At 39.8% G+C, this 27,440-nt stretch overlaps 1 protein-coding gene and 1 long non-coding RNA gene across 8 annotated transcripts in view; one reads left to right on the top strand and one right to left on the bottom strand.

The window, feature by feature from the left end:
• Positions 1–27,440, top strand: part of LOC140642169 (uncharacterized) — a 78,162-nt gene that overhangs the window by 13,763 nt on the left and 36,959 nt on the right. The window contains exon 2 of one of the 2 annotated variants that reach the window (XR_012038707.1): positions 500–598. This is a non-coding gene — a long non-coding RNA (uncharacterized lncRNA). Of the gene's footprint in view, positions 1–499; positions 5,738–27,440 lie in introns of those variants that run through there. The other variant, XR_012038701.1, reaches the window with a different exon arrangement.
• Positions 2,258–27,440, bottom strand: part of MFSD14B (major facilitator superfamily domain containing 14B) — a 75,869-nt gene continuing 50,686 nt past the window's right edge. For 2 of the 6 annotated variants that reach the window (XM_072842645.1, XM_072842644.1), the window contains 9 exons: positions 23,515–23,642; positions 20,836–20,950; positions 17,452–17,670; positions 15,614–15,727; positions 11,912–11,983; positions 10,263–10,375; positions 8,995–9,092; positions 6,993–7,135; positions 4,608–6,333 (listed from right to left, as the gene is read on the bottom strand). In XM_072842645.1, coding sequence (XP_072698746.1) covers positions 6,082–6,333; positions 6,993–7,135; positions 8,995–9,092; positions 10,263–10,375; positions 11,912–11,983; positions 15,614–15,727; positions 17,452–17,670; positions 20,836–20,950; positions 23,515–23,642 — 1,254 coding nt within the window. In that variant the 3' untranslated portion in view covers positions 4,608–6,081. Of the gene's footprint in view, positions 4,416–4,607; positions 6,334–6,992; positions 7,136–8,994; positions 9,093–9,441; positions 9,530–10,262; positions 10,376–11,911; positions 11,984–15,613; positions 15,728–17,451; positions 17,671–20,835; positions 20,951–23,514; positions 23,643–27,440 lie in introns of those variants that run through there. The other 4 variants (XR_012038693.1, XR_012038692.1, XM_072842646.1 and 1 more) reach the window with 4 other exon arrangements.

Genomic DNA, 27,440 nt, shown 5'->3' on the forward strand with positions numbered 1-27,440 from the left:
TTTTTGTAAGACTGCAGTATGTAGTAGATGTAACAGACAAAATATGTGTTGACTTATTGAAAAGGCTTCTGGTTAAGAGTAGGCTATTAGTAGTTCAGTTTTTGGTCAGCAAGTTACAAGTGGATTTTCGACTTCATGGGGGGGGGGGGTACTTTTATCCCAACATTGTTCAGTTGTACTTAATGCCCAGTAGAAAAGTTAGGGGAAAACGATAGCTACCAAAAAATGGGGCAGGACTGTGGAAGATCCAGCTCCTTTAGAAATGCAGACCTGGGTCACAGGAGAGGTGCTGGCAAGGACCAGAAGCACATATATGTGTAACAGGTATTGTTGAGGTGCCAGTTATTGTCTTCTAGTTCCAGCCTGTCCTTTACTTGGCATTCATGTTCTGCTTTGTCAGCTGGCTCTGTGTTAGCCAATATAGGATGCTAGACAGAAACGGTAGACTGCAGAAGAGGGGGGATTAACTGGCTCCTTACTGTCTTTTTACTTCTCACAGCTTTATTCTCATGACGATCCTTCATGCTTGCAGTGACGGTTCTTCCCGAGAGCAGCAGTCAAACCCAGTTTGCAGCTTTTCCAACACATGCAGAAAGAGGTACACTGTGTCAGCCCCAGCCATCACCCCACAGAACTTATCCAAACCTAGAAATCCCATTACTGGCCAGGTGGCAGCCTTTCCCAGGAAAACTGCATTCATTCCCTCAGCCCAGGGAAACTGTATTCAGTACCTTGGAGTTCTCAGCTGTGGTCCTGTGATCAGGAATGTCCCTTTCTCCTGGGAACTTGCTAGAAGTATAGATATTCTGGAGCACCACCTGGTCTACTAAGTCCATAACTCTGATGTGTGATCAGGAATCTATGCTTAATAAGCCCTCCACCTGAGCCTAATGAATGCTGAAGTTTGAAAACCAGTGCCTTCAAGTTCTCAGTTCAGTCTTGGTTGCCTAATTAATAGTTTTCATTTAAAAAAAAAAAAAAGAATTTCATTCTGTTTAAATAACTGGTGTGGGACACCCTAATAGAGTAGCGTTCTGCCAAAATGCATAAAGAAGTATCAACACCCAAGTTTCCTTAAACTCTTTGAGAAAATGGAAGAGGGAACTTTTCCCATGTCATTCTACATGACACATTACCACAGATATCACTAGCAAAGATCAGTAGCCCCCAAGAACACAGATGCAAGAATCCTAAAACAACAACAAAAAATAGTACTTTGCATCCAGCAGCATATTAAAGTGGTTATGCACCATGACCAAGTGGGATTTATCTCAGTAATTAATGAAAGGGTGGATCATCCTATGAAGATCAATCTGTGTAGACACCACATTAATAGAATGAATAAAACACAATCATCTCAATGCAGAAAAAGCATTTAACAGAATCTGACATCTTTTCCTAATTAAAAACAAAAAGAACAGTACTCAACAAACAGTACTCACAAACTCAAACAAAAAGAAAAGAGGGTAACTTCCTACAACATGATGAAGGGATTATATGAAAAACCTCCAAATAGTATCATACTCAGTGAAGAAAAGCTGAAAGCTTTCTCCCTTAAATCAGGAACAAGACAAGTATGCTTGCTTTTGCCACTGCTCAACCATAAGTTTTAGCAAGAAAATTAGGCAAAAATAACTAAGAAATACCTAACTGGAAAGGAAGAACCTATATCTATTTGGAGATGACACGATCTAATATACCGTAAACCCGGATAAGTCCATAGAAAAAGAACTATTGGCACTAATAAATTCAGCAAAGCTGCAGGATACACCGTAAACACAAAAATCCATTGTATTTCTGTACACTAGTAATGAACAATCTGAATGGAAAGATACCCCATGGCCGTAGGAGGGCTTAAATACTGTTCATGTAGCAACAGTACCCAAAGTGATCTATGGGTTCAGTGCATTCTCTATCACAATAGCAACTGCTTTTCCTCCCTCTCCAGAAAATGGAAAAGCTGATTTTAAATTTCATATGAAATTTCACATGAAATGAGAGACACTGAATAGCAAAACAATATATTTTTTTAAGATTTTATTTATTTATTCATAGACACAGAGAGAGAGAGAGGCAGAGACACAGGGAGAGGGGGAAGCAGGCTCCATGCAGGAAGCCCGATGTGGGACTTGATCCCGAGTCTCCAGGATCACACCCAAGGCTGCAGGCGGCGCCAAACCGCTGCACGACCAGGGCTGCCCGCAAAACAATCTTTAAAGAGCAAAGTTGGAGGACTCATACTTTATGATTTCAGAACTTTTCTTTTTTTTTAATCTTTATTTATTCATGAGAGAGAGAGGCAGCAGAGGGAGAAGCAGGCTCCATGCAGGGAGCCCGACGCAGGACTCAATTCCAGGTCTCCAGGATCAGGCTCTGGGCTGAAGGTGGCGCTAAACCGCTGAGCCACTCGGGCTGCCCTGTTTTCAGAACTTACTGTTTAACAATAGTAGCTATCAAAATCCTGTGGTATTGGCATAAGGACAGACCAGTGGGGTAGAATTGAAAGTCCAGAAATAGACCACACACGTCATTGTTCATCAGATTTTTGACGGTGCCAACAACTTTCAGGGGCAAAGAATCTCTTTCAACAAGTGATGTTGACCTTATTGAATATTCATGTACCTCTGAACTGTTCTGATTCATTCAGAATATTGAAATCTGCCTCAGATCACATAAGTGATTAAAGATGGGTCAAAGACAAATGTTAAAGGTCAAAGTATAAAATCCTTAGAAGATATGGTGGGCAGATTTTCATGACTTTGTATTTGGTAATGGATTCTTAGATACCAAAAATATAAGCAACATTTTTAAATTCTGATGAAACTTTTTTTAAAAAAGATTTTATTTTAGAGAGAAAGAGACAGTGGGGGGGAGGGGGAGAGGGAGAATCTGAAGCATGGAACCCAACATGGGGATCGATCTCACGACCCTGAGATGCCCTGAGCCAAAACCAAGAGTCCAGTGCTTAACTGAGCCACCCACGAGCCCCAAATTAAAACTTTTCAAAGGACATGATCAAGAAAGGGAGAAGACAACTCACAGAACAGTAGAAAACATTCATTCACCAATCATATTGATAAGAGCTTGATGTCCAGAATATGTAAAAAAAACTCTTACAACATCCCAATTCACAAATGGGCAATGGATTTCTTCTCCAAAGAAAATACACATCTAGTTAACAACATATGAAAAGATGTTCAACATAACTGGCATCAGGGAAATGCAGATCAAAACCACAGGAAGATACCACTTTAAACCAGCTTGAATATTTATAAAACAAAGACAAAACAAGTGCTGGCAAGGATATGGAGAAATTGAAGCCTCCTCCTACATTACTGATGGGAATGTAAAATGTGCAGCTGCCATGAAAACACTTGGGACAGTTCTGGAAATAGTTAAACAGAGTTACTACGTAAATCGTATCAATTCCAATCCCAGGTATATATCTAAGAGGAATTAAAAATGTGTTCACCTAAAACTTGGACAAGATTGTTAATAGCAGCATTATTCATAATAGCCAAAAAATGGAAAGAAGCCAAGTGTGCCTTTACATTTGATTGGTAAGTGAACAAAGGAAATGCACATATATACATACATACGATAGAGTACCATTCATCCTGAAAAAGGAGTAAAATTTGACACATACTTCAACATGGATGAACACTGGAAACACACTATATGAAAGAAGCTGGACACAAGAGGTCACATATTGTAGGATTCCATTTATAGGAAATGTCCCAAATAGGCAAACCCATAGAGACAGAAGATGTATTACTGGTTGCCAGCTGATGGGGTAAGTAGAATTGGTAATGACTGCTAATGGATATGGGGTTTCTCTTTTGGGATGATGGAAATGTTCTGGAGATAGCCTTAACAGCTGTAAATCTTGTAAGTTAAAAACCACTGAATTGTAAATGGTTAAAATGATATATTTTATCCCAGTTTTGATATGTAGCAGTTAAGCATGTCATGAGAGCATTTTTTAAAAAACTTTGGCAAAATATACATAATGTAAAGTTGACCATTCTTAGCGGCATTGAGTACATTCATACTTTTATGCAGCCATTCTCACTCACCACATCCTTCTCTAGAACTCTTCTCATCTTGCAAAACTGAAACATTACCCATTAAACAGTAATTCCCCCCTTTACCTTTCCCCTACTTCTGGCAGTTAGTATTCTACTTTCCATCTGTCTGAATCTGACTAGATATTTCATATAAATGGAAGCACACTTACACACTTATATGTCCTTTTGTAATTGGCTTACTTCACTTAGCGTGTCTTGAATGTTCATCCATGTTGTGGCAAGTCAGAATTTTCCTTCCTTAGGCCGAGTGTCTCATTGTATATAAATGCCACACTTCCTTTATCCACTCATCCAACAGCAGACGTTCAAGTTGCTTCCACCTTTTGGCTATTGTGAATAAATGGGTGTACAAATTTTATTTTAAATGAAAAAGTTATGATTTATTTTTGAAGGGAGTCTGTTACAAATTAGTATTTTTTAAAATATACGTCTTTTGTTTGCATTAGCTTAAAGATTAAGAATTTAAAAGAGAACCCCAAGATCAATGGTACTGTTTGCTTTAAAGAAACACAAAAGACATAGAAGTATCCATTGCAAATTTATTATGCATTAGGAAGCTTAACTTAAAAACCAACAGCATAGTAAAAAGATATGTTATCTCTGTTCATAGCAGAACAGGTTTCAAAATATATTTTCTTTTAAATGTATTCAGTCAGTACACAATCCTTTTATAAAAGTTGTATATATATTTTTCTTTCAACACCTTCATTACATTTATAAATACAAGATTTACACAGCACCCCATCAAAAAAAATTAAAACTCCTTACAAATATCTACATATATTTCATACCTATAAAACTTCCAGAGGAGTGCTCTGTTAAAGGTGGGTGGGCCCTAATTAATGGTCCATACTGGTGCAGCAAAATACATATAAATCTGTAAAGTTTTCTGTCCATAAAACATCTCGAAAAATTAGCAAGACACTTATTGTGAAACTGAGCTTCCTAAACCACCATATTTTAGAAAAGAATCTGATGTGCATATTCCCATGAAATTCAAAAGTCAGATAAACAAAAAGACCAATTGAAAACAGATGCATACAACAAAGCAGTTAAGGCAGGAGTGAGATGAACAGGAAGAACTGAGGAGACAGAAGATGCAGCCAGGAGCAGATGCTAATAGTGTGTTCTATGAATCTTAACTTGGATATAAACTTTATTGGTTTCAGTCACTAATGCTTACCCCCACTTAGGAATATTTATATTACTGAAAGCTTTCTTAGAAACTCCCTTCAAGTTCTGTGTTACTACCAGAATACTTGTGTGTTCTTCCGTAAAATCACCTTGGATCTGACTAAAACAGGTCCAGTGATCTGAGTTGCTCATTCTTCAGAATTTAAATTTTTAAGAAAATTTCCCTTTATCTAATAAAGGTGATCACTGATCGATATTCATGTCCAGAGGTGTATATGCTGAATTTCATTCTAGCCAAGAATAGGAAATAGAAGGAAAGGAGAGTAAGACTCGGGTTTTGTTGACCTTTGAACAAAGGCAAGAGATCCCTGATACTGAGTGACTCTTGGAGCGGCCACTCATAAACACCCATGGGCTCAGCGGGCAGAGGAGAGAAACAGGAAGGAAGAAAATAAGCAGGGATTTTTTTTTTACTTCAAATCTTGCCAGAGATGGCAGTCCACTTCCACCCTGCACCTTCCGCTAAAAAGGAGATGGAAAAACTGCTATCACCTTCTTCCAGAGTTACTCAAGGAAAGCCATCCTACCAGGGATAAGGAATCTTTATATTTGAGTTTCAAAGTTTGGACTCCAGGTGACTTTGAGAGTTGAAACATTTGCAGGAAAGTACTTCAAATCTTGTTCTAATGTACAACAGCAACAAAAAGGAAGAGGTGGAGGGATGGAGAGGGTCACTTCTCAAACCTGGCCCTGTAGGATGCCACTAGCATCTCCCCTCCAGCACCATGAAGTCTCCTTGTGGTGTGGCTCCCCACGGCTCTGAGAGAAGGTGTGTGCAGAACCCCCCTTTCTGCCAAGTTTACAGCTCAGTGCACTGATTCCCAGACTCCTCGAAGGAAGAGAGCTCCCAGATGCTGTTGTCTTGCAGTAGTGGCTCAATGTCCTCATCACTGCCCCGCTCTGGGGTATTGATCAGGCTGCCGCTGATGCTGTTGCTATGTTTTTGAATTCCACTGCCTTTACGGTATTCAGGGATGAATAAGGCAACCAGGAAAGACATAAGAACTATACATGCCCCAAATAAAAATGGTGGGCCTGGGATGACAGCTCCCTGAGGCACACAGGAAAAAAATGGAGACAAAGGATTTAGTTAGTATCCTTTTGGATTAGTAATACAAATTTAGCCCTGGACTCCCCCAAACAATCAAAAAGTAAAAAATTCTCTCATAAGCAAATGTTTCATTAAGTACCAAGGCAAATTCTAAGAGCCTGTCTTCGGAACAGGAGAAAGGGCAACTAGGCATTGTTCTTTGCACCACTTCTCAATAGCTCAAGTGGCAGTTGTGGACTTCCTGCCCCATCCTATGACCTCACATCATACACTCTGTTGATGAGCATTAAGAACACTTTTATACAGAAATTTACATTGAAGAAATATCAAATAGTAGAAAAAGCACTCGAGCTAAATTTCTAGCAGGGATTTAGGTCATTTCAGATTTTATTTTACCTCGCTGGGCTTCACCAGAAGACAGCATTCTGATTAGAGTACGTGTGTAGGTAAAAATGGAGTCTGAACAAAAGTAGGACAAAGCTTTTGCAGAAGATATTACATCATTGAAATGATCCTTCCCCAATCCCAGGAAGCACTGAACATATAGCACTTACTATCAAATACAATAGAAACTTAAAAACATTTTCCGAATTTAAGCTCTGATTTTGCTATAATCAGACATAATGGTTGTTATAAAATTAGACTTATCACCAAATTACCTGCAGGGCAGCATTGTCAGAATTCAGTTCTGGTTCTAACTCTGTCAGTTCAACATGGAACATGTAGAATATGAAGCCATACAGTGCTGGCCCCAGGCCATTACACAGTCCTCTTATTCCAGTTATGATCCCCTGGGCAACTCCTACATCAGAACAAAGAGACGGGAGCCAATCTTTTCAGAAAAGCATCTCAAGATTAGGGATTTCACGGTATTTTCTTACCAACTGTGATATATTGCTTCAGCTGGACTAAGTATAAGTAGTCTGTGCTAAGGGAAGGAGATTAGGGACTTGCCCATCATAATTTCATTCAGTGCACAAATGTATTACTGGTTTTACTGTGTCCTTTTAATGTTGCCCTAAGATCTATAAGAAGATGAAGTGATGTTTGCAAAATCTCTTTTGGGGCTAAATTCCCCCCATAACAGCTAGATTCTTCCCATAAATGGAGAATAAAAAATGAAAAAAATTAAATGTTCTCCATTTATAGGCAATTTCCACTTTTTTATGGAATTAGAGTTTTCCTCCTTTCCTCATCTAATGGTGCTTTTAAAGTAAATATCTGCCCTTTGTCTCCTGGAGCCCTGTGTGGGAGTCCACAGCAGTCCCAACATTATGTACTCCTAGCAGGCTCCACAGACTCTGCTCCTCATGGTGATCTTCACTGAAAAATCCCAGAAGTGCCACTTCTAGGTATCTCTGGTTCTAATGTGGCAGATAAAATATTAGCTTGAACCATATGAAAAGGATGTTTCCATAAGTCAAAACTGTTCAGATACAATTCCAAAAGTCAAATGTTCAGAACACAACTTAATGTGTTCCAGTAATGCTGTATGCTAACATTTAGAGACATCTGTATTAAAACAGGCATAATAAGGGACACCTGGGTGACTCAGTGGTTGAGCCTCTGCTTTCAGCTCAGGGTGTGATCCTGGGATCCCAGGATTGAGTCCCGCATCGGGCTCCCTGCATGGAGCCTGCTTCTCCCTCTATGTCTCTGCCTGCCTCTCTCTCTTGAATAAATAAACAAAATGTTTCAAAAAATAAATAAAATACCTAATAACCACTGGAAAAAAAATAAAACAGGCATAAGAGCCAAAGAGAATTCATGTCACGAAAGACAAGATGGTGCCTGTCAGACGTCAAGAAGACAGTGCCCACCCTCCACAGCTGGCTGACTTCTTCAGACACAACACCTCCCCAAGGACACAAAGCCAAGTGAGTTCTCAGTCAGGGTGACACACAGGACCTGTGGCCCTTTTAGGTAACGCTTTAAAAATGGATACGAATAAGACATCTAATTTCTGATGTTGGAAAAGCAGGTACAACGTAATCTTTTCTAATCTAGTTTCTTATTAAAGCTTCTTAAAGGGTTCTAATGCATTTAAAAGATTTTCCTTCTAAACTTCACTACTTCCTAACTACAGTTAGGTGAGTTATTAATAGATGGAGAAGGAAAGGATTAATTCTGGCAGTGGTTCCCACTTGACAGAGGTTCGAGAAGGATGAGGAGTCTAGATGGTACCATGGTCACCTACATTTTCATTGTGTTTCTCACTGGGCATGTAACAACTACGCATATGTATTTATCCTCAAAAATTCATTTCCTAAATTAAGCAAATGGACTTTGACAGATTCCAAATTGACAAAATCTCAGTGATTAAATAAAGACCTCATTACTTTACTAACTAGTCTATTGTTATTTGACATACCTGTTAAAATGATTAGTTAATTCTGGTGTTAACACAAAAGAGGAGTCAAAACTAAAAAGAGAAAATAGGTAGTTTTTTTTTTTTTTTTTGATAGTTCTATTTCTAATCCTTAGTATTCTGAACTGCTTAGTCCAGATTTAAAGAAGATCAAAGCAGGAAGGAAAATAGGTATAATTGCTGAGAAAGGACCAGATGGCTGCCACCTGCTCTGGGACATGGAGAGGCTCAGAGCCTCTCTACTTCAGGTATATTTTTGCAAAAGGAGAAAAACAAGAGGACAGTGACCTCACCTTGCTGATCTGACTCTGCATTCCGAGAGACAAGCGCACTGACTGCTGGAAATGTGATGCTGGACATGGCGGCCACGGTCCCCGCTGCCCACATCATCCTGTAATGACAAGACCAGCGGCAGTCAGGTGGCAAGCCAGCCCTAAGGAGTTTGCTCTTCAGAGCACAATCTCGCAAAACCACAAAAAGCTTTCTGTTTTTTTCTAGTTAGGTTGTATTTATTTTTCCCTCTTTAAAAATTGATTTTTTTTTAAACCTGGAAGGTCCTGCATCATTCTGCCAATACTGATCCTTCACAGGTGGGAAGGTTTTATTTCATGTTACCTCTTCAAAATCTGTTCTTCAGCCTTTTTTGCCCATTATTATCTTTAGATATAAGCTCAATAAAGTTCAGAAGGATTTGTTTCTATAAACACATCTTCCTCACTGATTTTTACTTTTCTCTGTACCTTCACACTGACCCGAGCTGCTCCATTGCCACCCCTCAAGAAAGCGTCCTGTGCCAACCAGCGCAAACAACAGAGAAGTGCAGGGTCACTACGAAAGGAACGTGTCAGTATGAAGTATGAGCATAAACAAAGTGAAGCCCTAATGGGAATGAAAACTTGTTTGGCCAGACTTCCTTGGGGAAGGCTAATGTGCACATCCTTACTGAAAAGAAACTCTTTTAAATGCAGCATGAGTCTGACCGAATTAGGTACTGAACCAAAGTTCACAGGACTGAAATCTAAAAGAACAAGAATCAACCATTGACCAGATTTCTAGCTCCTCTAAGTTATGTCATCAGCTTATATGTGTAAAGTGAGGATCAACTGTAGTATGTAAAACAGAGATAGAAACTGTTACTTGGTAACAGGCACACATATTTCTTCTTACTCTGCAGGGGTTATGTTGAACATCCTTCCTGTTTGTGGGAATCTCATATGCTTCCAGTAATAACTGCCTTAGGGCACACATGGTTTTGGAGACTTAGATCTTAGTGATCTAAGTCAGATGCTTTATGTTACAGAGCTTACGTCACTATCAGAGTCACTCCACTAATTATGGCAGTGAACCCCATTTACTGAGGCAGAGGCAGTCTTAACAAATACTCTTAGATTACCTACTTTCATTCTTCCCCAAATTAAGTCCAAACACCCTTTTTGAAATGTTGAATGTACCAAGCTAGCAAAATAACCCTTGTTTATTAATAACACTCAACCGACTCGAGTTCCTCTAAAAGATGCTTCTTCTGTCTGTTCGTATATGAGAATCCAAAGAAGAGGCTTACCAGGCCTGAGATCCAAAACCATACCAGGCTAACTGAAATATCTGGAAGCCCAAGCCAAGGAGGACAGTATTCTTATTCCCTAATGATCTCATCAAGATGGTAAGAAAGACTGTCTGTAAAAACAAAGGAGAATCTTGAGAAATCATGTAAGTGCACAGATGTGATGCAAGCGTGATAAGGGGAGCGTGTTTACGATGACCACGACCTCTACCAGCACATGGCCTGGCCAAAGAGCAAGGAGGCCACGTGGTACTGATGGCGCTCTCAATCAGGTCCAAGGCTAACCTGGGGCTCAGGGCCTATAACCCCCTCCCCAAAGCCTGTTTATCTCATGCTTTGCTTGCACTTTCTAAAAGGAAGCTGTTCACCAATTATGATTGAGGAGGACATGACTCAGACTCTTTGGAGAAATGCTGATCACCTAACCACCAGTGAAGCACAAACATTTAGAGAATATGTGGAATTCTGCTGGAGGTTAACAGTATCAGCAAGTTGGACTAATATAAATTTGACTTTAACAAATACTCTGCTAAAAATGGCTAGCTCAGATAGTCTGTAAAGACACAGGATGAAAAAAAAAAAAAAGACACAGGATGAGAGAGGAATCTGGGCTAATCAACTAACCACAGTTGCTATAAAAACAAACCAAAATCTTGAGCAACTTGAAAATTTGCATTCACTGATACGGTTTGGTAAGAAAAAAGGCTTTTGTCTTCATATAGTCCTTTGAGCCTTGTCAGTTCCGAAGTTGGGGCCAAAGAGTTTCATAGCCTTCTAGTTTGTCCCTGAAGAGCATTCTGCTATAAAGCAGCATGAAGCCAATTCAAGGAAATGGCCCCTAGGAAGTTCCATGTGATACTGTGAACACACCCAGGCCTATCAGCCAGTTGATTTAAAGGTCATATGCCCTGCCTTTTGTGGTCTTATTATAGGTGGGGAAAAGTTTATTAATGTTCTTTACTCATTTCATAGATGCACTCATTTACCACAGTTCTTCAGTCCTGGGGATAACAGGGTTTGAAACAGTTACTGATTTTCATTTCTGTTTTTCACTGCTACTAATTTTTCCTCATTAATCAGGAGAATGTTTCTATATTTTAAGTTATTCTGCAGTATCTGGAGTTCGATTGTTAGTGGTTATAAAAGCAAATTGTTATTTGAATTGACCCAGTAAACAGGCATGCTAAAAAGTACTAGAAAGTTGTATTAAATTCCTCCTAAATTACAACCTCAACATTCTATTAAAAAATGATGGTTTTGGGGTGCCTGGGTGGCTTAGTTGGTTGAGCGTCCAACTCTTTTGATTTCAGCTCAGGTCATGATCTCAGGGTCCTGAGATGGACACCTGTGTTATACTCTGCACTCAAGTGTGTGGAGTCTGCTCGAGATTCTTTCTCTGCCTCTGCCCCTCCTCCCCTCCCCCAAAACATGGTTCTGTAGACTGTATCCATGCCTGTTTACTGGGTTTGTTTTGTACCAGATATGAGATGGCAGGAGGAGAAGAGGGGGGCGAATACTGACAGAGGGGTGCTGGGGATCCCCATGAGCATTTATTTCTTTGCAGTTTCCTGCACATCTAGTTTTTTCCAAATAAAAATGTTAAAGAAAAAAAAAATGTTAAAGAAAAAAATGGGTAAAATGACACTCACCTGAGCTACAATAGACAGAATGCCTACCATAGCTATGAATGCTGCAATCTTAACAGATCCAAAACCTATGACCTGTGGAAATGGAAAAAACAAAAACAAAAAACCACTTTTGTAATATAATAGACACTATAAAAATCCAACCCTCCAAGAGACCAATATAACATCAAACACTAGAGAGAACATGAAAATGATCTGACTTTTGGTGCTACCAGTAAGAATCTGTTCAGTAGCCAAGTCAGGCTCTCAATCTTGGCTGTACATTAATAAAATCATGTGGGCAACAGAGAAGGGGAGGGGGTGAGTAATGAAATGCTGTAACCCGCTTAGACCAATTAAATCAGACTCTGGGCCCAGGCCCCGGCATGTTTTAAAAAGCTTCCATGGTGATTCTAGAAGCAACAAAGTGAGCAGAGAATGATTTTGAAGCCTCTTAACCTTAACAGAAACTCTGAAAAGCCTAAAACTTTTTTAGGTTTTAAATATCAAGTTTTTAAAAAGTTAAATAAAATCCTATAAAAATCAGAAAAAAGATTTACAAATTATTGTATACATTCTATTCATTTATTAAATGATTGTCTTGCTTCATGTCACACAACTAGCTAACAAGAGATAGATTCTGATGTTCCCAAGTCAGTGCTGCTGACAATGGCCTATTACCACTAATCAAATGCAACTAAAAAAGTTAGAACCTGAAAAGTGGAAGTGGCCTTATTTAGGGATTATTTCTGAGCCTGTATTTGTAAATATAAATCTAAACATATACATATTTAAAGCAGCTTTATCAAGACAGAGCTTAAATATCCTTCAATTCATCCACTAGATGTATACAGTTCAGTTGTTTTAGAATATTCAATTGTAGAAGATGTCATCACTCCTCAAAGAAACATGGTATCCTGTTGGGAGTCCTATTCTCCCAGCCAGTGATACACTTCTTGTCTCTGGATTTGTTTATTCTGAGCATTTCAGATAAATGGAATCAAACGATATATGATCCCAGTTTCTTTCATTTAAACAATTATTTTTTTAAAAGATTTTATTTATTTATTCATGAGAGAGAGGCAGAGACACAGGCAGAGGGAGAAGCAGGCTCCAAACTACTGACCACCTGGGCCGCCCCCAGTTTCTTTCATTTAGCTTATTTTCACAGTTCATACATGCTGCAGCATGTACCAGTGCTTCCCTGCTTTTTCATTGCCAAACAATAATACCCCACCATACAGATTTGCCACGTTTGTCAATCCATTTCATCAGCTGATTGACATTTGAGTCATGTTTCTACTTTTTGGCTATTACAAATATTAGCGTATGGGCAGCCCGGGTGGCTTAGGGGTTTAGCGCCACCTTCAGCCCAGGGCCTGATCCTGGAGACCCGGGATGGAGTCCCACATCAGGCTCCCTGTATGGAGCCTGCTTCTCCTTCTGCCTATGTCTGTCTCTCTCTGTGTCTCTCATGAATAAAAAAATAAAATCTTAAAAAAAAAAAAGTTTCGCAGCCCTGGTGGTGCAGCGGTTTAGTGCCGCCTGCAGCCTGGGGTGTGATCCTGGAGACCCGGGATGGAGTCTCACACCAGGCTTCCTGCATGGAGCCTGCTTGTGTTCTGCCTCTCTCTCTGAGTAAATAAATAAATCTTAAAAAAAAAAAAAATGAAAAAAAGTTTCTTTGAAGACCTATCTATTCATTTCTTGTGGCTAGATACATAGGAGTAGATTTGCTGGAAACCCTATGCTAAACACCTTGAAAACTACCAGATTCTCTTCTGCCCCATTTTACACTTCCACCAGTCGTGTGAGAGTTCATTTCTCCATACCTTTGTCTGATTACAGTCATCTTAGTAGGTGTGGAGTGCTATCTTGTTTTGATTTGCATTTCCTTGATGGCTAACATTAAGCATCTTTTCCTGTGTTTATTGGCCATTTGTTACCTTCCTTGGACAAGTATCTGTTCATTCTTTTTTAGAATTTTTTCAGTTGGGTTGTCTTTTTATTCTTCATTATAAAAGTTCCTTATCAGATATGATTTACAAATACCAAATGCAATTTTTTAAAAAGATTTATTTATTCATTCAGAGAGAGCAAAGAGAGAGGCAGAGACACAGGCAGAGGGAGAAGCAGGCTCCATGCAGGAAGCCCGATGTGGGACTCGATCCTAGGTCTCCAGGATCACACCCCAGGCTGCAGGCGGCACTAAACCGCTGCGCCACCAGGGCTGCCCACCAAATGCAATTTTAACTCAAATGTGTGTGAACTGCTCTTAAAAGCAAGCACAACTACAAAATAACAGAAAATGATTATGATTTATTGTTAAGTGCTGGTGGTAGTCACATAAGCAATATGTAAGGAAAAAAGGTAGAAAAAGAAAATATCCATAGTTGTTTATTCTGAAGGAATGCTGTTTTCACTACCTAAAGCTTTCCCATTTTTCCTACATTGAATGCACAATTAATTTAATTATAAATGCACATATAATTATCTACATTAAACATGCTATCTCATCAGTCTTCCCACTAAATCTCCAGCATGTGCCCACCCAAAATGAGCAAAACCAAAATAGAACTGGTTGGAAAACAGTTTTATTTCTAAGCCACCATATAAAACATTAGTCTCACACTTTCCAGAATACTGAGAGTGGTGAATTTAACAAGTTTCAATTAAAAATATCTCCAAAAATAGGGATCCCTGGGTGGCGCAGCGGTTTGGTGCCTGCCTTTGGCTCAGAGCATGATCCTGGAGACCCGGGATCAAATCCCACGTCGGGCTCCCGGTGCATGGAGCCTGCTTCTCCCTCTGCCTATGTCTCTGCCTCTCTCTCTCTCTCTCTGTGACTATCATAAATAAATAAAAATTAAAAAAAAACACAACCCTATCTTCTAAAAAAAAAAAAAAAAAATCTCCAAAAATAGAGGAATTTATCTTAGGAGGAGGCCTACTCTGTCACATGGAGGAATCCCCTAGAAGGACTTCTAGGGAAATCTGTAAAAGACCAGTGCAGGATTGTTATGGAAGGCAACTCCTGTCTCCCCAGTCCCAGAGAACTGAAACAAAAGATGGATAGGGAGCTAGTTTTTTAAAAAAAGATTTTATTTATTTATTCAAGAGACACACAGAGAGGCAGAGACACAGGGAGAAGCAGCTTCATGCAGGGAGCCTGACATGGGACTCGATCCCAGGTCTCTAGGATCAGGCCCTAGGCTGAAGGCGGCACTAAACTGCTGAGTCACCTGGGCATCCCAAGGAGCTAGTTTTTAACTTGCTTTAAGTCAACTGCCTTTTGTGGGGACAGGGTAAAGTATAAACTTTTAAAAAGAAAAAGGTCAAGGAGAGATTATTTTGATTATTGCTTGTGAGTCCCCTTAAAGTCTACAGCAGCATTGAGTTATAGCCTACTGAAGAAGTCCCAGGTCAAGTCACATTAAAAAAATTTGACTTCCCCTGAAATTTAATGAAGATTTAAAAGATTATGATAAGTTCTATTTTTGCTAATTCCCAAGGAAATTTCTCCCAGGGTAAACATTTTATAATATTTTAAAATACTATATTAAAGGGCCCCCAGTGGCTAATTATATGTCAGTGCCTACACTTATAGTAACTAGAAGCAAGCTCACACATTTTTTTCTCTATACTGCTTTCCCCAAAATACCTTTAGATAGACCCTAACCTTTGATTTTCTTCATGTTCTAAACTTACTAGGCACACATTACCCACCTGTCTGAGATAGAGAAAAAAACTTGAATATTGTCCAGCTTCAGGAAGGTATGAAAGAAACACGGTGATACAAATTAGTAAGACGGTAGAATCTTTTCCAACTTTCTTCAGTGACTGGCAATAAGCAGAAAGAAAAAACATAAAAAGCAAGAGACAATAAAGCCACTGATATTCCACAATATTGGCTTCCTTGTTTTGTTCTATAAGGACGAATTATAAAAGTTGAATGTATTACAAAAGCAGGTGAACATTAACTCTATGGTTACAAGTCTTCTAATTTCAGCGTTACATGTTTTGAAGTATTACAGCTGAAAAACAAAATAAAAAAAAACACACACACAAATATTTGTTCATCTTTGTTAACCATACTGGTTCACATCCTATGAACAGACCTGAAAAACCACTGCTCCAGTACCTTTTCTTTCTCCTTCATTCATAATATAACAATTTTAAATCCTTTAACAGTTCAGGGTATTTATTATAAATAAATTTACTATTCTTTAAAATATTAATATTCAGTTTGCCTGTAAAACTGGTAGACAAATAAGTATGCACCAGCCATGGGGTCAGTGACAAGAACTAACCAGTAACAACTTCTGAATGTCACAACTTTGTCCAAAAGTTCTTTTTCCATTCCTTTTCACACAGAATTGCTGACCAAAAGGTGTGCTATTATCTAAGGACTGGAGAGTGCTTCACTGCAATTCTAGGGTCACCATAATTGTAACCTTTGTGTGATTAACAGCAAAAGCAGCTAATGTGGAGATTTACTGAACACCAGACATGAGTTAATTTACATATATTCACAGAATCCCCACAATAGCCCTGAAAGAGTATACGGCAGTAGTCCCACTTCACAGAGGAGTTTCTGGGTGTATCTTGATCAGTACATGACAAGAAAGTGGGAGGCCTGACTGGCGCCCAGGTCCATAGCTGGTTTCCTTCTCAATGTCTGACATAATGGCACAAACCATTAGCAGGGTCCCTAGGTCATGACCTGAGGGGCCTTTTTAGATAAGATACTGATCAGTTCTTTTTCTTTTACACATTTTTCATAAAAAGTAAACTTGGGTGATTAAAGCAGCAATCAAATCTCTGGTTATTTTTTTCTGCACCTATTTTCTTCAAGAACAATTTCAGGTCAGACAAGGTGAGAGAAGGGGAGAGATAAGATTCTTCTCCGTTTTTCTAGTTGTGGGATCCTTCCAAGAAATTTAAAATGCCAAAAATTTCAAAAAGTTATAGAAAACAAAGAATACATTCAATCTGCAAAATACAAATTCAAAGCCTCTGATCAAAGTGGATATAAACAACCTAGAAAATAATTACTTTGGTCGAACCAAATTTACTCATCTTTTCTGAATTTAAGTGAATGAAACCCACCACTTCAAATGGCCACCTTCACTCTGTTTACAAAAAAACAGTGAAAACAACCCATGCAGTAAGAAAAAAACAATTTCCTTCCTAAACCCTCATCAGGGATTAAGCAGAGGTTTTTTTTCATTCTTTCCTTAGGCTATCACACACTTGACTTAAAAACTATAAATTCTAAAAAATAAATAAATAAAAATTAAAAACTATAAATTCTAAGGCTGCCTGGGTTGCTTAGTTGGTGAAGTGTCTGACTCTTGATTTTGGCTCCAGTCAGGAGATTGAGAGCCCTGTGTTAAGCTTCATGCTGGGCATGGAGCCTAGATAAAATTCTCTCTTTTTTGTCCCTCCCCTGCTCTCTAATGAAAAAAAATTTAAGGAATTCCTTGTTGCATAGATAACTTCAGTCTCTTACTTGCAATTAAATTGTTTTTCTATATCTACTGGAGAAAGAAAAGGATATTTACCGCAAAAGGGTCTGCTTGTTTCCAAGAAATCTTAGCTCCCCAGGAAAGCGGTCTCATTTTCTCTGATAGAGATTCTGGAACAGCCAGTAGGATGAAGCAGATGTCCAGAAGAGCCACCACTGTGGCCACCAGCACAACGAGGCTGTCTCCGTAACTGGCTGAAAGGTATGCTCCAATGGCTGGGCTGCTGACCAGACTGGCTGCAAAGGTGGCTGAGACCTGTGGAGAAAGCCCCCATCTTGTACCATATCCACATGCGGAAAGCACTCACACCGAGTCCACCTGCTGCAGGTGCACACCTACGTTCCTAGTTCTTATGCAGGGTCCCACAGGCTTGTACCTAGAGCTATCCTTCCCTGGCTTCAAACAAAACAAAAGGTATGTGCTGCCCATACAATTTAAATATAAAAGAGAAAAGTCTTTTCGTTTTAAGGTCTTGTTCACCAACTGAACTAACTGGAGATTTCCTGAAAAGCTACAAGAGTAAAAAATAATCTTACTAGAAATAAAAATTGAGAAAGCCTTCCCCATAAATAAAACATACAAACTTTAGGGGTATTGGGTAGTTCAGTGGTTGAGTGTCTGCCTTTGGCTCAGGTCATGATCCCAGGTTTCTGGGATGGAGTCCCACATCCGGCTCCCCACAGGAAGCCGCCTTCTTCCTCTGCCTGTGTCTCTGCCTTTCTCTGTGTGTCTCTCATGAATAAATAAAATCTTACTAATAGTGAGATTATCCTGGGAGCCAATTTAATCACGTGGAGTATGGAAATAACAAGTTTCAAGTATCGGAAGGGGTACAGAGCAGCCACAGTCCCCTAACTGCTCTATCGGATCAGTTATGTTCCTCTCTAATAGCTGAAGCTTAATAAATACTTGCTAGATGACTGAGCTTCTGGGATCTATGACCTTATGACCTTCTTACACAAAACGTTGCATCTTTCTTGAAACTCAGAGCAGCACTATTGTTTGGTTTGCATATTTGTCTAAATCCCTATTCACCTCACACTCAGTATAGCTCTGGTAAATAAATCTGAAGGGTGATTTTACCACAATAATCTCTAAGTGACCAGTGACTCACTTAAATAGGACTATTCCTTGCTACAGCCCTGAAAGAACTGCCTCCTTGGTGTAGTGGAGGAGTTTCATTAAGGAAGGAAGGTGTACATATTTTACACATTCTTTAACAGATCTGAAAATTCTCCCTAAAACCTCAGCTGGACTTGACTGACAATCCTGTAATTAGCTGGCAGTAAATCCTCCTTTATCTGTAAGCTACGCAGCCTGCAAGCATTTCTTTCTTTTTCTACGTTCTGTCTTAACATCTGACAAGTCAGGGTATACATCAAGGTTGATCCCTGGCCAACATGCTGAGTCCCATGACCAAGTCCAGGCACCTCACCTGCTAGTTGACGGCAGCACTCTTCTCACTGACTCCTCTAGACAGCCCTGTGAACAGCTGTAACCGTAACTGCCATCTTACAGATGAAGTGAGCTAGAGAGGACAACTAAGCCATCATCACTGAGAATCTATCCTTAAAGCACTAATGCTCAGCACAACAGATTTGGGAGTGGGGTTAGCTTGGGTTTTTTTTTTTATTTTTTGGCTGAAAGCAAAGAACAAATATTTAAATAAAATTGGAGGGAAGTGAGTAGCTCGTACCTCAATGGGTATTTCTCATCATGTACAGATGGGTAACTGAGGTTCCTGGCACTTTCTAAATTCTGCTGACTTATGAGCCCCCTTGAACACCCCTGCCTTCTTTGAAGGCTTCCTGTCAGCCTGTCCCTCTGTCCTCTTCTAAGTGTCCTGGAGATGACAGATGGAAGATGTGGTTTTAGGATGTGGTAAGAGAGACATGCACGGTGGGAGGAAGAGAAGTTTTTAAACTGATGTCTAAAGTCAACAAAGTGACGGCTGCTGGTGTGTTTTGTAGAAAAGGAGCAACTGATCTTTGTGCAATATGACTCCTTACTATCTTCCAGGAAGTAGGATTTAAAAGAAAGAGAAAAGGTCATGAAAGGAGAGAAGTAACCTGGGTTTCTGGCCTTCAGTCCTCCTCCAGCCTGTTCAACAACCCAGCCAGATTTTTTTTTTTTTCCACTTTTCTCACCGTAAACATTTTCAAACATAGGGAGGTTGAGAGAAGCGCACAGTGCACAATGTCAGGGAGAATACACCACCCCAACCACACTCCTTGCATGTAGATTGGAGTTGAAGGTAATTAAGACCCAGCGGACTCAGGGAAAGCTTTCTGGCCTCTTTCAAAGTGTAAATGAATTTAGATTGGGGGTCTAAGCCAGGAAGAGCACTATTGCCAGGAAGAGCACTATTGCCAGAGAAAACTTTTGATATCAGAAAGGCTTATTTGCATGGCATGGCAAACAATGATTTACCAAACGTTCACACTCTCATCATCTGTGAACAGTCTTCCTCCCCGCTGAAGCCCCAGACCCCTACCCCTTTTCCTTAGCTCAGGATGGCATATAAGCTTCCACTACCCAAATGCCGTTGAGTCTCTGAGGTCTTTGTGGAGCTTTGTACAAAATTAAACGTTTTCCTCCTGTTAGACTGTCTATGTCAATTTAATTATTATTAAGCTAGCCAAAGAACCTAGAAGGGAAGAAGGGAAAAATTTTCCCCTCCAACAATGCCCACATGTCAGCATGTTCACCCATTAGACACACGCCCACAGATTGCTCACTTGACATCTTTCCCCCCTGAACTCTAGTCATGATTATCTGACCTCAAGGGCTTCAGCCTGCTATCCTGTACAAGTCTTTCTTCGCCTATAGAACTGCAAAGCCACAATCACACCTCAGAAAATTAGAAATGATTCTCTAATACTCAATTATCCAAAACAAGATCTCCTGTAACTATTATTATGCATCCAACAATTTGCTGAATAAATGTCCTTTGCCTACAGTACCACATCCAAATAAGTGCCCGAGACATACAACCAGCAATACAGGAACAGTGGATTGACATGGCTGAGGTCCAGCACCTGTCCAAATGAAAGAGGTGCACAGGGGCTTCTGTACTTAGCACCTGTTTACTGTTTACGATTCCTAAAGAGAGAAGCTAACAAGAAACAAATCAAATCAACTTTTGAAACAATTCTGCAACTGACAACTCACAACTTCCTGCCAAATTTCCAACCCTAAAACTAGAGGATATATTACTAGTAATTTCCATCTTACTATTTTAAACTTCATAAAATCTCCTTTTTTATTTCAGCTGCTTTAGATTTTTTTATGTAAGTCAGTATTTACAATTTATTTTAAATCTTACTTTCCAGTACATTTTATTATTTTTTTCCAGTACATTTTAAATAGAATGCTAATTCATTACTTCTCTGGTTAAAAAACCATAAACTATAATCTTACCCATCCATACGCAGTACTTCGCTCGTGTTCTTGAGTGACATCAGCTACATAGGCAAATATCACAGAGAATGTGACCGAGAAGACTCCAGACACAGAGATCATTGCAAAATACCACCTACAAAAAGATTATTTTAATTACCCGGGAGAGAGGAAGTGTGCATACACTTTTATAACCAGAGCCAAAGATATCATATAAGGATTATAAACCAAGAAATAAATTTATAAACAAATATAGGGCAGCCCCAGTGGCTCTGGTTTAGCGATGCCTTCGGCCCAGGGCGTGATCCTGGAGACCCGGGATCGAGTCCCACATCGGGCTTCCTGCATGGGGCCTGTTTCTCCCTCTGCCTGTGTCTCTGCCTCTCCCTCTCGCTGTGTCTCTCATGAATAAATAAATAAAATATTAAATAAAAATAAAAAATACATGTATATGTATATTTAAAGATATAAAGGACAACTAATAAAATGGTAATCAAGATGGGGAAGAAGTGGAAACACACCAATTAAGTGCTTAAAGGATGTCAGTACATGCAGCTGAAAAAATGAAAAGAATAAGGGTTAGACTGAGTGGCTCAGCTGGTTGAGTGCTGCCTTCAGCTCAGGTCATGATCCCAGAGTCCTGGAATCCAGCCCCCTGTGGGGATCCTGGCTCAGCAGGAAGTCTGGTTCTCCTTTCTCTGCCCCTTCCCCCACTTCTGTGTGCTCTCTAATAATAAAATCTTAAAGCAGAAATAAAAGAGCTATCCAAAAGCAGAAATCACAACAAAGACAATGTATTTAAGACTAAAATTTCAATCATATTTCACAGAACAAAAAGTAGGGTTTATCCTAGGACATAAGATATTTCAATATTAGAAAATCTATTAATATAACTCTTCATAGTAACAGGTATTTTTCAGTGCAAAGTTCCCTTCACACTCAAATGATGAACCATTACAACATTTTCTTTATAGACAAGAGATATTAAGTCCATCATTATCACTTTTATTTAACATTATTCATTAATCAATATAAACAAAAGCAATAACATAAAAATGAAGGAAAGAGGCAAAATCATTTCAAGATCTAAAGAAAAATTATTTTACGGTACTGAGGACATTTTAAAAACGCCCTCTTTTATTGGAAAAGCATGACTTCTTGAACAGAAAGACTCAGTATCAAAAGTATTTGATAAAAACTCATCATCTAGTAGAAAATAAAATGATCCACACTATGGGTAACCAACATATCTACAATATGACAAACACTGACATAAAATTATCAGATAATCAAAAGAAGACGTTTTCACATGGAGCCAAAAAAAGGAAATATTAATGCATTAGAAAAGAAAAAAGAAAAGAAAAGAAAGAAAAGAAAGAAAAGAAGAAAGAAAGAGAAAGAAAGAAAGAAAGAAAGAAAGAAAGAAAGAAAGAAAGAAAGGAAAAGAAAAGAAAAAGAGGAAAGGAAAGAAGGAAAGGAAAGAGAAAGGGAAGGGAAAGGGAAAGGAAAGGAGGAAAGAAACAAACACAGGGGCACCTGGGTGGCTCAGTGGTTGAGCATCTGCCTTCCGCTCAAGGTTGTGATCCTGGGGTCCAGGGATCAAGTCCCACATTGGGCTCCCTGCATGGAGCCTGCTTCACTCCCTCTGCCTGTGTCTCTGCCTCTCTCTGTGTCTCTCCCATGAATAAATAAAATTTTTCAAAAATAAAAAGAAACACAAAAAATTTTCTATTCTAAGGTGTGCTCCTCACACCTTATGACAAGCATCTCAGCAACAGAAATTCTGGCCAAATACCATCCTCTGGAACCAAGGAAAACAACTATGGTACAGCTCAGGTGCAAATTCCAACCATATTTGGTACTTGGTTATATGCTAAATATTCTCTCCCTATTTATCATGAAAAAAAAAAATGAGATCAAATTCAAATTCATAGGGATCCCTGGGTGGCACAGCGGTTTAGGGCCTGCCTTTGGCCCGGGGCGTGATCCTGGAGACCCGGGATCGAATCCCACGTCGGGCTCCCGGTGCATGGAGCCTGCTTCTCCCTCTGCCTGTGTCTCTGCCTCTCTCTCTCTCTCTCTCTCTCTATCATAAATTTAAAAAAAAATTCAAATTCATAGTATGATTTAAAACAGGCTATGGTCTGGGACGCCTGGGTGGCTCAGCGGTTTAGTGCCTGCCTTTGGCCCAGGGTGTGATCCCGGAGTCCTGGGATTGAGTCCCACACTGGGCTCCCTGCAGAGAGCCTGCTTCTCCCTCTGCCTATGTCTCTGCCTCTCTCTCTCTCTCTGTCTCTCATGAATAAATAAAATCTTAAAAAAAAAAAAAAAAAACAGGCTATGGTCTAATTACACTATACTCAAAAGTGACTGCTATCGATTGACATAAGCTATGTTCATTCAGTGCCCTAGAGCAGTGAAATGACAACACATTTGTAGGTCACTGAGCCACAGGGGTGAGTACAGGGACTGTCAGTCCCCTCCCAGGGGTCCCAATACTTTAAGTGACTTGGTAGCAACAACGGCGGCGCTGAGAGACATCTTAAACACCTTAGAGCCCAAAAAGGCTTTCAGTATTACATAAAGATCAATAAAAATAAAGGTATCAACTGCTTTAAAATGGTTAAGAAATGCTTTACAGATGTATTATTCACATGTGATCCAGAACAGTCAGTCATGTTGGAGGGCCAAGCAACTCACCATGGGCTGATCCTCATCAGTGGAATTGGGAAGCAGGTGAAGAACACAGTGCCTAGGAGGAAGGGTTTCCTCCCCCAAACATCAGACAGAGCGCCTATGAGGGGGGCACTCAGAAAAGATAGCAGGCCCTGGAGAGGAAAGGAGAAGCAAAGGTCAAATTGACAACGTGATTGCGCAATCACTTGTAATTCTTACTTTCTAAATGCTCCCATTTATTTTACTGTCCCCAAAACAGAGTAATTTGAAGCATTAAATACAAACTGTCATTTAAAAACATTCTAATGAATTTCTAGTCATGCTGTTAGAAAAGGGAAAAAGAGGGATGAGCTTGTTTTTCAGGAGAAACCAGAGAGGGGGTATGAGCTGTGTCCACCTACAGGGACCCATGAGATGAACACACCAAGCACACAGGAAGAGGCCAGAAACTTAATACAGTTAAAAAAAATATGTGTAGCCCAAATCAACTGCTGCACTGAAGACCTCTCTTGTCCACCTGGCCCCTGACCCTGGTCCTCCCTACAATATGTGCTCCCCGTGATAAGCTGCAAACCTCTGCTCTCATCCCTTCTTTTCAAGCCCTGGAGTAGTCTCAGGGTGCCTGGGTAGCTCAGCTTGTTAAGGTCGAATTCTTGGTTTCTGCTTGGGTCATGACCTTGGGACCACAAGACTGAGTCCTGCATCAGGCTTTATGTTCAGTGCAGGGTTGTTTCTGATTCTCTCCCTCTTCCTCCCTCTCTGCTCCTCCCCTCCTTGGGCGCTCTCTGACTCTAAAATAATAATTTAAAAAAATCTTTAAAACCCTGCAGTGTTCTCCACTCTGCAGTCTAAATTTTTCAGTAGGTATTTATGGGTGAAATAATGAATGTCTCAACTTTGCTTTTATAAAAAATGGGTGGGGGAGAACTGAGATGAGACTAGAGTAGGAAAACGTTGATAAATAATGAAAGTGGGTGAGAAGTACATGGATGTTCATTATAGTTCCTACTGTTTATCTGCAATGGCTTCAGCAGTGCCTACAAAAAGGACCCTCCCAGATCTGGCACCTGACATGTCCTGTGCTCTGACTCTAGAGGCAGTTCTCTGAGCATATCACTCTCCTCTGTGCCAGTGGGCCTGCACTGTATCTCCACACACATCCCACAGGGGGCCTTGGTAGGTAAACCACCAGACATTCTTCACGACTCCAGGGGTAGAAGCACCTCCTCCTGTATCTATCTCTAAGGTCCCCACACTGGTTTTTGTGGGGTGTGAGACAAACTCCTCCCACGTGGTACCTCTCTCTCTCCTGTCATTTCAACATTTGTTATTTGTCCATCTACTCTACAGAGACATGGGCAGAGGGAGAAGTATGCCCCCTGCAAGAAGCCCGATGTAGGACTTGATCCCAGGGCCTGGGATCATGCCCTGAGCCAAAGGCAGATACTCAACCACTGAGCCACCCAGGTGTCTCTGTATGCCATTTTTAAACAGAAGATTAGAAAGCCAACCATTAAAATTATATTTAAAATAATATAGTTTTTACAGAAAAAAAAATATTCTGTCTTCCAGATTATAGATATAAATGGTAATTAATCCATTAAAATATTATTTAAATCAAATTCTTCCTGACAACAATAGATATTGAAAGTATCTTCTGGGACAACCTACTTTTTTACTAAGACACTAAAATACAATCCCACACAGCTGACCCCGGAAGAACACAAGGGTTGGGCACAAACACCCTCGACCTCATGCAGTCAGAGATACACGTAACTTCGACTCCCTCAAAAACTTAACTACTAAGAGCCTACTGCTAACGGGAAGCTTTATCAACAACAGCCAGTTCACAATATTTTAAAAGTTTTATGTATTTATACACTGTATTCTTAAAGTAAGCTAGAGGAAAAGTGTTAAGAAAATCATAAGAGAAAATACATTTACAGTCTGTACTGCATTTATCAAAGACAAAACAAAACAAAAAGTCTGCATACAAGTGGACCCATGTAGCTCAACCCTAGGTTTGTTCAAGGGTCAGCTGTACTTGCCTCTTTGGAAAACGTGAATTTCTAAAATATCAAAGACTTCTCCTATCCTAGAGTGATTTCTTCACTCCTCCATCTGGCCCTACATCCTATTAGGCTTCATTATTAGAGCAGCACATTGAGGACACCTGTACCCTGACTGATGGGGCAAGTACTTTTCAGTCCAGAAGACAGGACACAATTTGCAAATGAGAACAAAACGTTTAAAAATTAGCACCAGGCAGACCTCAAAGCTCTTGTCCTTATCAGAAATATTGTGATTCTCATTACCCACAGTAGTTATGATCTATAAGGCTGCCACAAACACTGAGTTAGAGAATGTGGAACCACTGCTCCTTAGGGAAACATAGTGTTAATTTCCTGCAAGGCTCTGGTCACCCGTTTTCATTAACCAATCAATACACAACCATGATTTGTGTGTATTTCTGTTTAAAGACACTTTATTTAATATGTATTGTTGACTTATGAATATTGAACTCTTGGCCAACAGCACCATGACTCATGCCTGTTTAGGCACTCAGGCTTATCTGACAGTATATTAAACAGAAAATGAGAAAGCCAAGCATGGTGCAGTCAGCACCATGACTCATGCCTGTTTAGGCACTCAGGCTTATCTGATAGTATATTTTCTCCATAAGGCATATCACAGACCTCTTGCACTTAGAGATACTAGTTAATACTACATGTGAGGACATTTTAAATAGCCAAATCACCAACAAAAGACACAAAGATGCACAAAATGTGGCACTAAATGGACTGCAAAAGGATACATGTACAGTCTGGGACTTCAAACAAGTAGACAGAAGTTGGACCTCAGCTACACTCCCCACCTCACCTAGCTGCATAAATGACACAAAAGCACTGTAATGATCTGAGGTTACAAATAAACTCAGTGAATAGGTGGATATGCAAATATAAATCCAAACATAATGAGGATCAACTGACACTATGCTATCATAGTCCAACCAGTACTAGAGACAACATGGTGTGTAGGAGTCGTGGTGTGGACAGCAAAATGAACCCATGGTTCACACAGTCACTGCAGTTAGTTAACTTCCCAGAGGACATGGGTGTTGAAGGTAACATAATTGGCCAGTACTTCTTTTTAAAAAGATTTTATTTATTTGACAGAGAGAGAGAGAAATCACAAGCAGGAGGAGCAGCAGAGGGAGAGGGAAAAGTAGACCCGACCCTCACTAAGCAGGGAGATTGACCCTGATCCCAGGACTCTGGGATCTCGGCCTGAGCTAGTATCAAAAGTCAGATGCTTAACCAACTGAGCCACCCAAGTGCCTTGGCCAGTATTTCTGACATGAGGTTTAAGCTCTAATTTGACACAGTAGCAGTTAAGAGTTTATTGTTCAATTAAATGCCATTATTCACTGAACATTTTAAAACATACAAAGAATGACAAATACAACTCACCTGAAACCAATATACGTGAACTTTACACTTTATATACCATCATAAAAATTTTTTTCTTAGCCATCATAAAAGCTTTAAGCAATGTTTTCCTTAACATAAGCAGTTGGCAAACACATTTCACTAATGTTTAAAATAGTTGGGTTACTATTTTTAGAATTAAAAAATGTTTTTCGGGGATCCCTGGGTGGCGCAGCGGTTTAGCACCTGCCTTTGGCCCAGGGCGCGATCCTGGAGACCCGAGATCGAATCCCACATCAGGCTCCCGGTGCATGGAGCCTGCTTCTCCCTCTGCCTGTGTCTCTGCCTCTCTCTCTCTCTGTGTGTGTGACTATCCTAAATAAATTAAAAAATTAAAAAAAAATAAAAATGTTTTTCTTTCAAATAGTATAATTAACTTTGCAAATGAATGTGAGGGAGCAGTGGCTCCACTGAAGAATAGAATACAAAGTCATTTAACAATTTCTGATAATTTCAGTTTTC

The sequence above is a fragment of the Canis lupus genome, chromosome 1 (assembly GCF_048164855.1).
Source record: "Canis lupus baileyi chromosome 1, mCanLup2.hap1, whole genome shotgun sequence".
NCBI lineage: Eukaryota > Metazoa > Chordata > Mammalia > Carnivora > Canidae > Canis > Canis lupus.